The following is a 15,940-nucleotide window of genomic DNA, read 5'->3' as shown; positions in this document are numbered from 1 at the left end:
AAACATGCATTAGAACATTAAACTAACAAAGATATGATGTAAAAGATTTTCTACAATACAGCTTACCATATAGCTGAGGGACCAAGGTGCATATATATGATGGAGACAAGATACGTGGTACAGAGTCAGTTGGGATAATTTGATGCTTAGCTAAACTCAAGGCAAGTTCTTTGTATAGTTAAGCAAGCGATAAGGAACTGATCTAAGTTACAGTGTGTGAAGCAAGCTAATCCAGGTGCAGAATGAGTGCATAGTCAGTCACCCTATGTATTTAGGGCTTGGGAAAAGAGCCAGGCTTTCACCTGCTTTCTGAAGTAGAGGTAGTCTCGAGTTATACTTAGCTCCTCTGGGCTTCTGCTCAGGCGGCTTTCTGGTGGGTATCACACCGTACAATTTCTTCTGACGAGGGTACAGATAGAGATGATACTTGAGAGGTCCTTAGAGGCCTTAAAGGTGTGTAAAGAGCTAACTTATTCTTTAAGTACTCTGAACCATTTTGTCTGAGGACCTTGAAAATCAAACATAGAGTTTTAAATTTAGCCCTGTAAGGTAATGGTAGCCAGTGTAGCTATTGCAGGATGGGTGTGATACGGTCACACCACTTGCAGCCTTATATCAGTCGTGTTGCAGCATTCTGAATTAGTTGGAGCTGATACAAACTCTTAAGTTTGGCCAGTGTACAGGGCATTACAGTAGTCTAGTCGTGATGTTATCATGGCATGGGCCACTATGGGTCAGACTCGGCTTTTCAATGTATGGAGAGAGAGACAATTTTTGAAGGTTGTTTGAATTTGTGGGATCAGAGTGAGTGATGAGGCTAGCAGTATCCCAAGGTTCCTGACCTGTGATTTTTGTGGGAATTCATACTTTTCAAAAAGTATTTTGAAGTCAGGTATTTGTCCACTTGTGTTTGGTATCCAAATAATCTCTGTTTTATTTGGGTTCAGGCAAAGTTTGTTGTTGTTTTACCATTCCTGAGTTTCAGTTACACAGGCAGTCATTTTACTAGAACTGGAAGTAATCCTGTAGACAGGACCAGCACACCAGGGGATGCAATATCCTCTCGTACTGAGGATGTGTCTCCAGGAACTTCTGCCCAGGAGGCATGGGTTAGGACAGCTGTTGTAGTTGGTGATTCAATTATTAGGCATGTAGATAGCTGGATGGCTGGTGGACTTGAGGATCGCCTGGTCACTTACCTGCCTGGTGCGAAGGTGGCAGACCTCACGTGTCAACTAGATAGGATTTTAGATAGTGCTGGGGAGGAGCTGGCTGTCTTGGTACATGTGGGTACTAATGACATAAGAAAATGTGAGAGAGAGGTTCTGGAAGCTAAATTTAGGCTCTTAGATAGAAAGCTCAAATCCAGAATCTCTAGGATAGCATTTTCCAAAGTGCTACCTGTTCCATGTGAAGGCCCAAGAGACAGGCAGAGCTCTGGATTCTCAATGCGTGAATGAGGTGATGGTGCAGGGAGGAGGGTTTTAGATTTGTAAGGAACTGGGCAACATTCTGGGGAAGGGGGAGTCTATTCCGGAAGGATGGGCTCCACCTTAACTAGGGTGGGACCAGGGTGCTGGCATCGGCATTTAAAAAGGAGATAGAGCAGCTTTTAAAATAGAAACTGGGGGAAGGCCGACAGTCGTTCAAAAATGTTTGGTTCGGAACAAGGTATCTTTCAAGGATATCACCAAAACAGGGAAGGTAGCGCATCCTGATAGCAAGGTTGCAAAAGAGACAATAGAAGATCAGGAGGGGCATAGTTGAAAAGGGCGCTCAAGTTTTCCCGAGGACGTCCTAGCAGGATGTCCCGGCAAAGGGGCGGGGAAACCTGTATTATTGAAACAAGATGGACGTCCATGTTTCGTTTCGATAATACGGTCGGGGACGACCGAATCTTGAAATTTAGGTCGACCTTAGAGATGGTCATCCCTAGACTTGGTCGTTTCTGATTTTCGGCGATAATGGAAGCCGAGGACGCCCATCTCAGAAACGACCAAATCCAAGCCATTTGGTCGTGGGAGGAGCCAGCAATCGTAGTACACTGGCTCCCCTGACATGCCAGGACACCTAACGAGCACCCTAGGGGGCACTGCAGTGGACTTCATAAATAGCTCCCAACCCCCCCCCCCCAAACCCACTACCCACAACTGTATACCACTACCATAGCCCTTATGGGTGAAGGGCAGCACCTAGATGTGGGTACAGTGGATTTCTGGTGGGTTTTGGAGGGCTCACATTTACCACCACAAGTGTAACAGGTAAGGGGGGCTGGGCCTGCCTGCCTGAAGTGCACTGCACCCACTAAAACTGCTCCAGGTACCTGCATACTGCTGCGATGGACCTGAGTATGACATTTGAGGCTGGCACGACATATTTCTAAAGTTGTTTTTTTGAGGGTGAAAGGGGGTTAGTGACCACTGGGGGAGTAAGGGGAGGTCATCCCCGATTCTCTCTGGTGGTCATCTGGTCAGTTTGGGCACCTTTTTGTGGCTTTTTCGTAAGAAAAACAGGACCAGATAAAGTTGTCCAAATGCTCGTCAGGGACGCCATTATTTTTCCATTATGGGTCAAGGATGCCCATGTGTTAGGCACACCCAAGACCCGCCTTCACTACACCTCCAACACGCCCCCGTGAACTTTGGTCATCCCCATGACGGAAAGCAGTTGGGGGCGCCCAAAATCGGCTTTCGATTATGCTGATTTGGGCGACCCTGTGAGAAGGTCGCCCATCTTTCGACACAATTTGAAGCTATTCCGGTTGGATGTTAGATACATCTTGAGTAAGTGACAGATATTTATGCGCTCCATTATCAATCGATACTCAGTTGAGCATTCATCGATTGACCCCTGAAGGCGGCTTTTTTAAGCCGAAACACGGACCGTGTAGGGTCCAAATAAAGTTTTGGATTGATCTCTTGGACTTTGTTCCTTTCCACCCTGTTTTTCATCATGTTCCAGTCTTGTGGAAAGTGTAAACCCCATTTGTTTATGCGGATATTTGTAAGTAGCTATAAATCATCTGCATAGATATAGAACTTTGTGTTCATCAACTGAAGCAGCTCGGCTAGAGTCTTGAAGTAGATATTAAATAAAACTGTTCAAGTTCTTTGAGAACACCTTGAAGGCCTTAAAGGCATGTAGAGGGCTAACTTATTCTTTAGGTACTTTGGCATATTGGACCTTATTCCATAAAGGTTAGGGGGGAGATTCTATACATGGCACTTAAAAAATCTGCGCTGAAATCAATACCAACTACGTGTATTCTATAATCGGTGCCTAGATTTATAGAATACGCTTAATTGATATTTTAGCGCCTAAATCTACATGCATCCATTTACACCAACGAAAACATGGTGTAAATTCCAGCGTGTAGATTTAGACGCACTGGGCATATAAACTTTGGAATGCCCACAAAATGCCTATTTCCCCGCCTATAACCATGCCCCTTTTTGCCTGTACATGTTAGAAGTTTCGAGCGTATCGTTACAGAATACACTTAGCAAGTTGTGTGCCTAAATTCTAATCAGTGACAATTAGTGCTCATTATTGCTTGTTAAATGCTGTTACCAATGCTCATTAGATTGTTAAGCTTGTTAAATAATGCGCATTGTTATAGAATCCATGCCGATTTTGGCGCAGATCTCTAGGCGCGCTATATATATGCTCCTAAATTTTACAGTCTAAATTTATGCTCCTAAATTAGGAGCATACTCTATGCTCCAAAACAGATTATACTCCTAATTTAGGAGCATAAATTATGCTCAAAATTAGGAGCATAAATTTTAGGAGTGTACATTTAGAAACATAGCCAAAATGGGCCTTATTCTATAAAGGTTAAGGGTCTTGAAAATCAGAGATAGTTTTACATTTGGCCCTGTTGGGTACTGGAAGCCAGTTTACTCAAAGATGTGGGTAGATCTGATTCAATGGGTATAAGTAGCTAGAAATCATAGATACAGAATTTTGTGCTCATCAACTGAAGCAGCTCAGCTAGAGGCAGATATTTAAATAAAATAGATGACAGTATGGATCTCCATGGTAGCACTCAGTTCAGTGGCCAAGGTGATGATGTGCTGTTTGTCTAACAAACAGAATTTGAACCATGTAAATACTTTACCACTGATACTTATCGGCTGTGTAAGCACGATATTATTGTCCCCAGTGCTGAAGGCTACTGAGAAACCCAGCAACACTAGAAATGAGACAAATCCTCTGTCGTAGTTTCTATGGAGTTTCATCTCTGAAAGGAGTTAATCGTAAATCTATGAGAGAAAAATTAATTGACTTTCAAAGTATAAGGTTCTGGAACAGCCTACATGTTGATTTATGGCAAACTAATTCATGCCTATTATTTAGAAACTCTGGATCAAAATTTATCATTTTTTTTATGATGTCATTCTCTTACTGTATTGTTTCAAGTTGCATGTGAGCTCCTTCTGAATGCAGAAATTTATTACTGTAATCCACTTTGCAATTTATGTTAAAGGAGGAATAGAAGTAAATACATACAATACACCTGTCTCTGTTCCATACCCAGATCTGAAGCTAGACTGACATGGGTCTAACCACTTTCTTTCATTTAGCCAGTCATCAAGTTGAATGCAGACTGTCTATTCTACAAGTTTTCCCAGGAAAGGGATGTTATATACCAGCCATTAGTTTTCAAGCTTGTGCTGGTTAAGGGACCTATTTTTCACTAGGAGGCACACAAAATCCCCTTTATGTGTCACTGGCTGCTACCCTTCCACAAAATAAAAGTTAACAATTTTAGTGGTCCCTTCAATGAGGCATTTGTTCTGTAGAACAACAGAAAGTTAGAAAGTAAAGTGTTAATTATGCAAATAGTTCTTGCTGAGAGTTTGTCTCTCTGCAGTGCCTGCTTCTTGGAAGACTAAAATTCTCCAGGGAGATTCATCTACAGCAGAGATCTATATTATGTTATGACTTTCTAAGCTTGAGAACTGTATTGAAATAAACTATTGTTTTGGTTTCTTGATCCCTCTTTGTAAACTAGCTAGGATTCTGATCCCTTCAGATTCTGGATTTCTCTTTCTTTCTTGGAGATCTTTAAGTGACAGGCAGCAACCCCCCCCCCCAAAAACAAACAAACAAACAAAAAAAAAAAACAAGGAAAACTTAAAACCTCAGAATGGTCCCTCTCATACATTATGGGGCACAGAAAGGGCTATGCCCCTTTGGCACATGTAGTAGCATATTGCAGTCCTCTGCAGTTACTATTCAGAGCATTCCTAGCATCTTCCCTTACAGAATTTCCTTATCACATGAAAGGATTCTATTAAGATTCTCATTAGTCCAGTGTCCTCCTGGTTTTAGGACCATACCAGTTTAATGCAGTAGGGAGGCGAGCACCATTCTGATCATTCATCCCTCCTGGGATGGCTGTAGTGATTCTGCTTGCCTTACATAAGCCAGAAACCCCTAGAACTCTCTGTTGGTGGGCTGTTGTGTGGATTTAATTTGTAGTGACTCTTTAACGCTCAACCCTTGAACCTAGTTAGCTCATGTCTAGTGTGAAGTTCCCTTTAGTTTGGTTAATGTCTTGATGTGAAGTGAATGTAAAAGCCAGAGGTTTTGTACATGTAAGCCCCTCAGGAAAACCTTCTTGGACGAGTAGGTCTCCCCTAGTGTTACTAGAAGAGGAAGCTTATTAAACAGCCAGAAGGGGCTGGGCTATTGGAATGTTATGCCACTGGGGAAAAGCACAGTTGCTTAAGGGGGAAGGAGTTAAACTGTTTGCAATGAAAGATTGTTATGGGGAGAGATGATTGGCAAGAATTATTAAATTGGTGGAGGAGTCTGAGCAATAAAAGTGGTAGCTTGGAACTACACGGGGTCTTTGGTAGCCCAACCCCCCCACCCCCCCAAAGATCTGAGGGGATATCCTGTCTTGGCAAAAGAAACGGAGGGCTGTGGGAGCACAGTGTAGTGTTTATGCCCACTAGCAGGGGCGAAGACAAGTGGAGAATTGGCCCTCTGAGGAGAAGGGATTGAGAGCCTGGAGAGATGGACAGAAGAAGTGGTGGGTAAGAGGAACCACACCTCAAAAATTGGATGGACAAAAGAGGTCCGGTCCGTGACCAAGTCTGCCCACTGGGAGAGAGAGCGAAGCAGGATAACGAAACAGTGATGAGGTGGTCTGCCCTTGGATTGTGCTGCCAAGCGGAAAAAGACAGAACCCATCACGTGAGGGGAGTGACATTGTTTTTCTATTAGTGGATCTATTGTACTGTTTTATGTTTGGAAGTTACCACCTGATTTGTTTGTTAAAGACTGTTCCTGAGTTTTTCTGTTCAGTATAGTTGGAATTTGGGGTTTTTTGGGTTTGTTTTTTTAAATAAAAGAAGGTGTTTGAGTAGATTTCTTGGGGAATGATAAAAGTGAGACCTCCTGGCCCACTGGGATTAAGTCCAGCCCGGGATCATGTGCTATCTAATCAGACATGATTTTTGTGGATCCTGGTCTGGGTACTTACCCTGAAGAGCATAGCTGGCATCCAGAACTATTTTCAGTGGGACCAGGGTTGCACACATCTCTCTGCCTAACTATTAACGTATGGAATAACCCTGAAAGCTTGAACCCCATGCCACCAAAGGAGTGACCTCTACTTGGAGCTTAATTACAGGAGAAGGTATCATGGAGAAAAGATTCCCAAGTAGAAAAAGTCTGGTGCAAGAGGATACTCAGGGGGGGGGGGGGGGAACTACCTCAAAACTCTACTCCCCATACTTCTAGAAAGTTGTGCACCCAAATTTCCAACTAGTGTGCAATTTTGCGCACACAACTTATAGAATAAGTTCAGTTGTGCATATAACTTACTGCATTAATTAATTGCTAATTGGCCTTAACAACCAAATAGTGGCTATGATTGGAGCTAATGGGCAGTTATAGAATACAACTAGGGGCAGTTACCTGTGTAAGTTGTGCATTCAAATTCCAGAGTGCACAAATTCAAGGTGATGGGGACCTGGGAAAGGCATGAGCAGGTCGGGGGCATGCCAGGCAGATACATACGCGAGTTATAGAATACTAGTGTTTACATGCCAAACTGCCTAGTTAGGCATGAGCATCTATGCCAGCCATTGAGTTAGCGCAATAACTCACACCTAAAGCTAGGTGTGTAAGGCAGATAATGTCAGTTGTACACAAAACTGCCATTATAGAATTTGCGCTTAGGGCCCATAATAACAAAAAATACAACAATACAGACTACTAATCAACACAACAACACCAGTCCCGCACAAATACAGCAGCAAAAGATACCAGCAAGCATTATTAATCCTCTGAAATCGAGCCATGAAAAACTACATAAAAAAATTAAAAATGAACCGCTATTAAGTAAAAGTTAACAGGAGTTTTTTTTTTTTTTTTTACTGATGAAGCAGCTCCTCGGTGATAAACTGTGCATCAATAGCACTTTAACTGAGCATCTGAAGTCTTTTTCCTCCTGTCAAAGTATTACTCAGTTACATTTAATTCACTTGCTGGTTTTGGACTGTGTTGATTGCTGCATTAAAAGCTGATGCAGCTTGGTAAAAAGGCTCTAAAGTGTCCTTAACTTGAAATAGAAACATTTTGGAAAAATAACATTATTTTTGGTACCTTTAGAAGCTTTGCATGCAACAACAGCGTGTAAGCAGCTTCTGTGTAATTATCACACTCTTTGTGCAGGTCACACAGCTTGTACAAATACCTGAAAGAATAAAAAAGAACTGGTCCTAAAAATATTGCAAACCAATTTGTGCCGAAGAGCAAAACATCTAAACACTAAGGGTCCTGTTTACTAAGACACACTGTAGGTGCACTAGCGCTTTTAGCACGCGCTAACACTAGAGACACCTATATATTCCTATGGGTGTCTCTAGCGTTAGCATGAGCTAATAATGCTAGTGGCATCTTAGAAAACAGGACCCTAAATTTCTGCAATAAAACAGTACACCTAAACTCTAAGGGGTCCTTTTACAAAGGCGCACTGAAAAATGGCTTGCGGTAGTGTAGGTGCGGGTTTTGGGCGCACGCCGATCCATTTTTTAGCTCGCCTGTAAAAAAGGCCTTCTTAAAATTTTTGCGGAAAATGGACGTGTGGCAAAATGAAAATTGCCGTGCGTCCATTTTGGATCTGAGACCTTACCACCAGCCATTGACCTAGTGGTAAAGACTCATGCACGACCAAATGCCACTTGGCATGCATCTGTTATGTGCGCCCCCCCCCCCCCCCCCAAAATGGGAGTAAATCTATATTTCATTAAATTGTAGCATGGTGGTATTTAAAGTTCATGTGCAGGGATTTGCATAATGGAATCCTGGTGCCAAGATGCTGCTATAGAGTTGGTACTAAGCACATGGCATTGGGGCACCAAGACTGAGGTGCCAATTTATAGAATTGCCCCGATACTGCCTACAAGCCTGAAAGGTATTGAAGACGTGTATATTCAGGTACAGTCGGCATTTATATGCACATAAAAAGTAGGCACAAGGAAAAATAGCCTACATTGACTCGATCTGTATGTAGGTATTCCCAGGGACACAGCTTGGGAAGAACAGAAGCTAAGTTGTTATATCTTCGTATGTTATAATATAAGTGGACACAAGTGGAGAATCAGCACACACATTTACACCTTTTCCAGAGCAGATGAATAATTTTGGATAGGTACTTGTGTACTATTGGAGCCAGTTCTTGGAGCTTAAGTAATGGTAGTAATTTTAAAGTTAAATGATTTTTATTCAGGATCAAAAGAGCCATACAACAAACTGCTGAACAGAAGAACTAAGAAGAAGCAAAAAATTGAGTGTTTATAAAAGATCCACCCAAATTCCCTACATGCCTTCATAGGCTTGTCCGATGACCAGTGGAAACATGAGTTGTCATATCAGTTTACCCCTGCTCTGAAGAAGGTATAAATGTACTTGTGTGTTTTATGATATACGTGCGTATATTGCAACTCTGTCCAACTATGCCCTAAGGAATGCCTTGGTGCAGATCACTTAAAACGAGGCACGATCTTTTGGTATATTTATTACATGTGTATACCCCTGTACAATACACATGGAAAATTATTTATAAAATACCTCCTAATCTAGGATAAGCAATTAAACCACTTAATTTCTCAAAGTAACTAAAATTAAAAACAAACGGTCTTCTTGCATAACTTTATTTGACTAAAAACATGCTATTTTCACAGTGCTTAATCTTTCTGGAAGCCAAAACACACAGACAGTGGATCCAAAAGAGTCCTCTCACAAGTGGTGTTTTCTTAAATAAGGTCTTTATTTCAAATCAATAAAAGCAAACCCGACACGAATTGTGTTTCGGCCGTAAAGGCCTGCGTCGGGGGTCTATTGATTTCCAATATAGAAAAAAGCTCTTGCAGATCAAACTGACAAATAGTTAACTTCTTGCTGAGAAATCACGTACAGAGTGCTACTGCACAAACTCCTCTGTCCAATCCGGTATAACGAAGTAATAACCGAAAAAGTCAAAGGTTTGGTCAAAGCGCCATAGCCCCATGATTCAGCCCTAAAACTATGATAATCAGGTCCTTCATTCATTAATTTCAGTATTTATATACCACTTAGACCTAAGCAGTTTACAGTTTCATTTTACAGATACTAGGTCTATCTCTAGTGGACTCACAATCTAAGTAGTACATTGCACTACTGTTGTACCTAGGGCAACAGAGGGTTAAGTGACTTACGCAGGGTCACATGGAGCTGCAGAGGGACTTGAACCTGGTTCCCCAGGATCTCAATCCACTGCCAACCATAAGGCAGCAGCGGGAATTGAATCCAGTTCCGCAGGTCCACAACCCACTGCACTAACCGATAGGCCACTCTTTATTTTAGAACAAGGGTTCTCAACCCAGGCTTACAAAAAAAAAAATGCCAGTCTGGTTTTCAAGATATCCACAACGAATATGTATGATATAAATTTGCATGCACTACCTCATGCACAGTCATTGTGAGTATCCTGAAAACCTGATTGGCTGGGTCTGTCCCAGGACTGGGGCAAGAACTCCTATTTTACAATAGGGGCTATTTACACATGGTGATGCTCATCATCTACAGATTTCAAGCTGTGATGGGGGCAGGAAGGAGGAGTGATTTGGATGGGCTAATATATTAACGTGGATTCCCCATTCCACAAGAGAAATCCATGTTGATCCAACAAAATACCTAGACATTGGAATTTACACCTACCCCCAGGGACAATTAAAATTGTGCCTGTTAAATGAGGCAGGTGTCAGTACTGATGTCTGGTTCCTTTATCACTCCCAGAGGATCACTAGTGGTATAGTTGGAATAGGAATGATTCCTGGTTGCTACTGATTTTTGGCTATATGTTCAGCCACTAGGCTACTACCACTAGGGTTCAGGCTACCAAATTAGGGAGTCTAGCCACAGTACTGAAATATTACCATTGGGGGTTTACAGCAGCCATTCTCAGCTCCTGGCCTAACAAGAGGAGTGACCAGGAATCACTCCTGTTCTCACTACACCACCAGGAAACCCCCACCCCCATGACAGTCAAGAATGGAACCTGTGGGGGGGGGGGGGGTCTGAAAGCAGAGACCCTCAGAGGAGTTCCTTCATGTCAGTCTTCTTTTTTTTGAGGGGGGGGGGGTGCAACAGGGGGCATAAGGTGCTTTCAGAGACAGGGGCGTAGCCAGACAGCAGATTTTGGGTGGGCCTAGGCAAGAAGTGGGTGGGCACCAAGTGTTCTCCTCCCCCCCCCCCCCACACCAAAAAAATATCTAAGTTGGTGGGAAAATGATTCTTTCCACCTTGTTAGTCTGCAGCAGGCATGCGCTAAAAACTGAGCATACACAGGTGCCAGCATCGTGGATAGCAACGTTTTTGTTACCATCAGGGGGAAATTTTCAGCTAGCAGAGCTTGGGATCCCCAACAGCTACTGCTAAACGTGTGCTACTGTTGAGTGGGCCTGAGCCAGGCCCACCTGTGGCTACACCACTGTTCAGAGAGCAGTGGGGAGATCAGATGTTTTGGGAGTTCAGGAAGGAGGGTTCTGACACTGTGGTGGGGATCAGTGATGTTTAAATGTTTTAAAAGCTGCTCCCACTCACATATGGGGGGAGCAGTGTTGCATGTGTGTTTTCCCCATATGCAGCTTTTTAAATCATTGTTTCCACTGGACAAAGGAAGCCATACATGTGCACATTCTGACCTGGGGACATCTGAATTCCCTCTCCACATCCTTCTAAAATAGGGCTCCACTTTTTGACACCACAGCTGCTTAGTTTTCCAACAGCAAAGGGTGCTTTACTATATGCACATTTTGGAAGAACTGTTTTCTTTCCAAGCAAGCAGGGTTTGGAATAGTTTACTGCCACAGATTAGGTTACAAACTTATTATACTTCTTTTCACAGACACTTTAATAAACATTTTATTTAATCAAAATCTGACAGAATATTAGGATGCTTAGCATGGTCTTGGCATATTCTGATATAGTCTACTTTCTGGCTAAATTTTGAAGTATCTTCTCAGTAGTACTGTGCTGGTTTGCTCTTTTGTAGACTGCTTTGGACCATTTGAGATCAGCCAAGGTTGTAAATGTAGAGATTAGATTAGATTAGATTAGATTTCAGCAGCAGAAAAAATATGGGCATTTTCAATGTTCCTTGCTTGACCAAAGAAAAAGTTCAAAGTATGTGAAATGCTTTATGTGCTTGTACACTTACTGTTTCGAGTTGAAAATTCTGCCTGGGCTACTGTTTATTTATTTTTTAAATTTTCATGTTTTACAAGCTGCTAAAGTTTACTAAAACTGAACAAATAAAGTTTAGTAACCACAAAATATATTTACAAACCTGATGTACATTTCTTCCCTTTCAATTTCTTTGTAGAAATTCTGAAATAATAATAAAGTAATTGCATATTTAAGGATGATCATATTTGATATATAAATATACACACACACATTTCAGATTAAATACAAATTCAAAGTGATACAAATCAATAATCTAAAATGAAATTTATATGCTATAACATCTAAATTTAGTATTGCAACAACTCTACAGAGATTTCACTGTGTGGCATTTTTATACCTGTGTGTATTTGTATCGTCCTTTTACAGAATGCACTTTAGTATTTGATATACCTGAACGCTTTTGACTTTGGAGTAGATAGCGATAAGATATTCAAGGAAAAAAAACATATAGCATTAATCCAAGAAACATTTTTATACAGGACACCTTAGTCGCTTATAAGCATATTTTATTGCATACTGTTCTAGAAATTTATGGTTCATTTGTAATATATGTTTATACTGACAGGGTTTTGAGGAAAGGGAAAGGAATGGGTGGGAGGAAAAAATCTGCTGGAAAGCTAGGGCTTGGGGGGAGCATGAAGCTGCAAAATAATGAATACAAGATATTAATGTTCCTGTACTCTTAGAAGGGAATTTTATAATAAGGGCCTAAGCAGGTGCATATGCTGAAGACATTTTATGAAAACCATTTATGTGCCTTTATAAAATTGCCTACTCCAAAATTCCTATACCAAGGTATAGATAAGTTTGTGCAAGTGCATGCCTGTAGGAATCAGTGCGTAGGTATGCAATTAGTAAAATACAAATGAATTGGCCCACACTCTGCTTACTCTCCACTCCCAGGAACACTTACACACACATTGCATAAAGTAAATGCCATGTTTTTGAGTACCTATTTTTATTCATGTATATAACTGCTATGCTTCACAGCATAAAATGCAGTTCTACATATTCAAGTCGCTTATAAAATAACCCCCACCCAAAGAAAAAGTATATAATACAGTACAGATAAAACAAAGGTGTTCACATATAAATGCTATTCTCTTTGGACACAAGGATAAGTCAATTACATTTGTGGGTGATGTTATCTGTGCAGATAATAGAAAATGCCTTAGCTACACTTCATAAAGCTAGAAAGCCTTTTACACATACATGGTTAGTATCACATATGAGCATGCATCACAAGGCTCCATCAGCCTTGTAATAGAAGTACAGATAGAAACATTTTTGCAATCATAAAAACAGAGAAAAATGAAAGCAGATAAACACTTGTGGTCTATTCAGTCTGCCAGTTCATACCATTTACTACCCCTTACTCTTCTATAGAGATCCTACCTACTTGTCCCAAGCTTTCTTGAATTCGGATACAGTCTTCATCTCCACCCACTCCACTAGGAGACCATTAAAGGCATTCACCACCTCTTCTGTTTAATTATTTCCTTAGGTTACCCCTGTCCTTTTTCACCTTGATCCTAAGCCCCCTCATTCTAGATCTTCCTTTCAATTGAAAGACTCACCTCACATTTCTCTTTTCTCCTGCCTCTCTTCCACAGTATAAATATTGTCCCCATATACTTTATGATGAAGACCACTGACCATTTTAGTAGCTGCCTTCTGGACCAACTCCATCCTGTTTATATCTTTTTAAAGATGCAGGCTCTTGACCTGTAGACAGTACTCTAAATGAGGTCACATCAGAGACTTATACAGAGGCATCATCACCTTCTTTTTCCTGCTGGCCATTCCTCTCCAAATGCATCCAAGCATCCTTCTGGCTTTTACCATCACCTTTTCTACATGTTTGGCCACCTTAAGGTCAACACATACGATCACACCCAAGTCCCACCTATCTGTTGTGCACAGAAGTACTTCACTCCCTAAACTGTACCATTCCTTTGGCTTTTTGTAGCCCAAATGGATGGACCTAAATATTTTAGCTTTGAATCTTAACTGCCAAATTCTGGACCAGTCTTCAGGCTCTGTTATTTTCCTCATGTTATTCATGCAGTACTTAGAAGGATAAATTCCCATGTGGCAACAACAGAGTGAAGGAGCGAGGCAATAAGGTAGATGGAACCAAACCAAGAAACCAGTAAAGCTCTTATTGTTTAATTCATCAACTAGCGTTCATAGCACACAAGGAGGTTTGATAACAGGAGACTGCATGAGCCTATCTGGCCCATTATATGGGCTGAAACCAGTAGGCAGAACTTGTTGCTGTATCAATTTCACTGTTTTGGGTGGCGGATGCATTGGGGAGAATGCATTGGGTTACCATATGGCTCCAGAAAAAGGAGGACAGATTAAGCCAGTCTGGGTTTTACTTCCATTGCTTTCAATGGAAGTAAAATCCGGACTGGCTCTATCCTCTTTTTTTCTGGAGTCATATGGTAACCCTAGGTAGAGTGGGTGGAGAACAGCTTCAGCCTTGTGACATCACACCATCTCCTGTTATCAAACCTCCTTAAGGCACAGATAAAAAAGAACTCAAAGACTCGACACAGCCATGTTTCGGCAAATGATGCCTGTTGTACAGCTCTATGTGTCATAAACAATATATGGCATTAATTATTAGTGAATAGCCAACTTTACAAACATCTTTCTCAACAGTTAGATTCCCTCATGGCATTTTACAGCCAAGGTTGGCTGTTCACTAATCATCACCACCATATATTTTTTGACACACAACATAGAGCTGTACAACTCCAGACGCAGGCATCATTTGCTAAAACATGGCTGTGTCAAGTCTTTGAGTCCTTTTATTTGTGCCATAAATGCTGGTTGATGAATTGAACAATAAAGGCTTTACTGATTTCTTGGTTTGGTTCCATCTAGTTTATTGCCTCGCTGTTTCCCTCATGTTATCCTCATCATCAAGGGTGTCTACCCTATTGCAAATTTTGGTATCCTCTACAAAGACAAATATTACTGGACAGCCCTTCCACAATATTGTTTACAAAAATGTAAAAAAAAAAACAAACCCAAAACAATTTAAAAAATCCTGGTCAAAGAACAGATCATTGCAGCACAGCAATCGTAATAGCCTTCCACTCAAACAGTTCCTAACCAAATCCAAAGAAAAGTGGAAGGGTTAAATGTAACTAATGTATTTTCCTGCCAATAGAGACATCAGTTACAGGTAAGCAACTTTGTGTTTTCCATGGACAAGTGGAACTCAGCCAGTCCCAAATGTGGGGACACCCAAGCTAAGGAATGTGTTGAAGTTCCATTTTCTATACTTTCTCCTTGAGAGAATCTACATGTCACAACTGTGAGGAATGATCCAGAGTAGTGAGCCCTTGGACCGCTGCCAGGGGCCGGCAGCAGCAGGTGAACCACCCAAACAGGAAGCGAGGCTAAACACAGACAGGCTGGTACAAGATTCAGGACTCTCAAAGAGACTTGGCTGGGCTGGAATTGGATTCTGGAACGGACTTGGCTTGGCTGGAATCGGATTCTGGAACGGACTTGGCTTGGCAGGAGCCGGATGCATGAACAGACTTGGGTTGGCTGGAAGTGGATGCAGAAACGGACTTGGCTTGGCTGGAAGCAGATGCAGGAAGGGACTTGGCTTGGCTTGAACAGGATTCAGGATACTGGAACAGGATTCAGGATACTGGAACAGGCTGGGCTGGAGTAAAAGCTGAAAGCAAACAGGGCGGACACAAGCAGGATGGGAACTGAAACTGAAGACAAACAGGGCAGGCACAAGCAGGAAGGGAACTGAAGCTGAAGACAAACAGGGCAAGAACTAGCAGGAAAGGAACTGCAACAAGCACACACAGACGAAAACTCATCTGAAGACCTTTGTTGCAAAGGCAAGTCTGAAAGTTCCTAGGTGCTTAATAAAGGCAATTACAGATGAGGTCACAGGTAACAGTGAAGCTTGACAGCAGAAACACCTGAGCACGGCTTGGCTGGAAGAAAACCACGGCGAGGCTTGATTGCAAGAGCACCAGAGTGAGGCTTGGCTGAAGGAAAGCAAGTCTGGAATGCTGGAAGATCAGAATAGAACTGGAATGAACTCTGGAACATGTTTGGGAAACAGGAAGAAGACAGTCCACAGCAGCCATAGGGCCTGGGCACCCGGAGGTGAGTGTAGGCATGGAATACAGTCACAATCGTGACAGTA

The 15,940-nt window shown here is 41.9% G+C and overlaps 1 protein-coding gene across 1 annotated transcript in view; it reads right to left on the bottom strand.

The window, feature by feature from the left end:
• Positions 1 to 15,940, bottom strand: part of DOCK1 (dedicator of cytokinesis 1) — a 906,712-nt gene that overhangs the window by 167,242 nt on the left and 723,530 nt on the right. The window contains exons 36-37 of the mRNA XM_030202953.1: positions 11,849 to 11,889; positions 7,624 to 7,714 (exon numbers count right to left, since the gene is read on the bottom strand). Of these exons, the coding sequence (XP_030058813.1) occupies positions 7,624 to 7,714; positions 11,849 to 11,889 (132 nt within the window). The remainder of the gene's footprint in view (positions 1 to 7,623; positions 7,715 to 11,848; positions 11,890 to 15,940) is intronic.

This window comes from Microcaecilia unicolor, chromosome 5 (genome assembly GCF_901765095.1).
Source record: "Microcaecilia unicolor chromosome 5, aMicUni1.1, whole genome shotgun sequence".
NCBI lineage: Eukaryota > Metazoa > Chordata > Amphibia > Gymnophiona > Siphonopidae > Microcaecilia > Microcaecilia unicolor.
The sequence above is the reverse complement of the archived record's forward strand: the minus strand, read 5'-3'. Positions and strand labels throughout refer to the sequence as shown.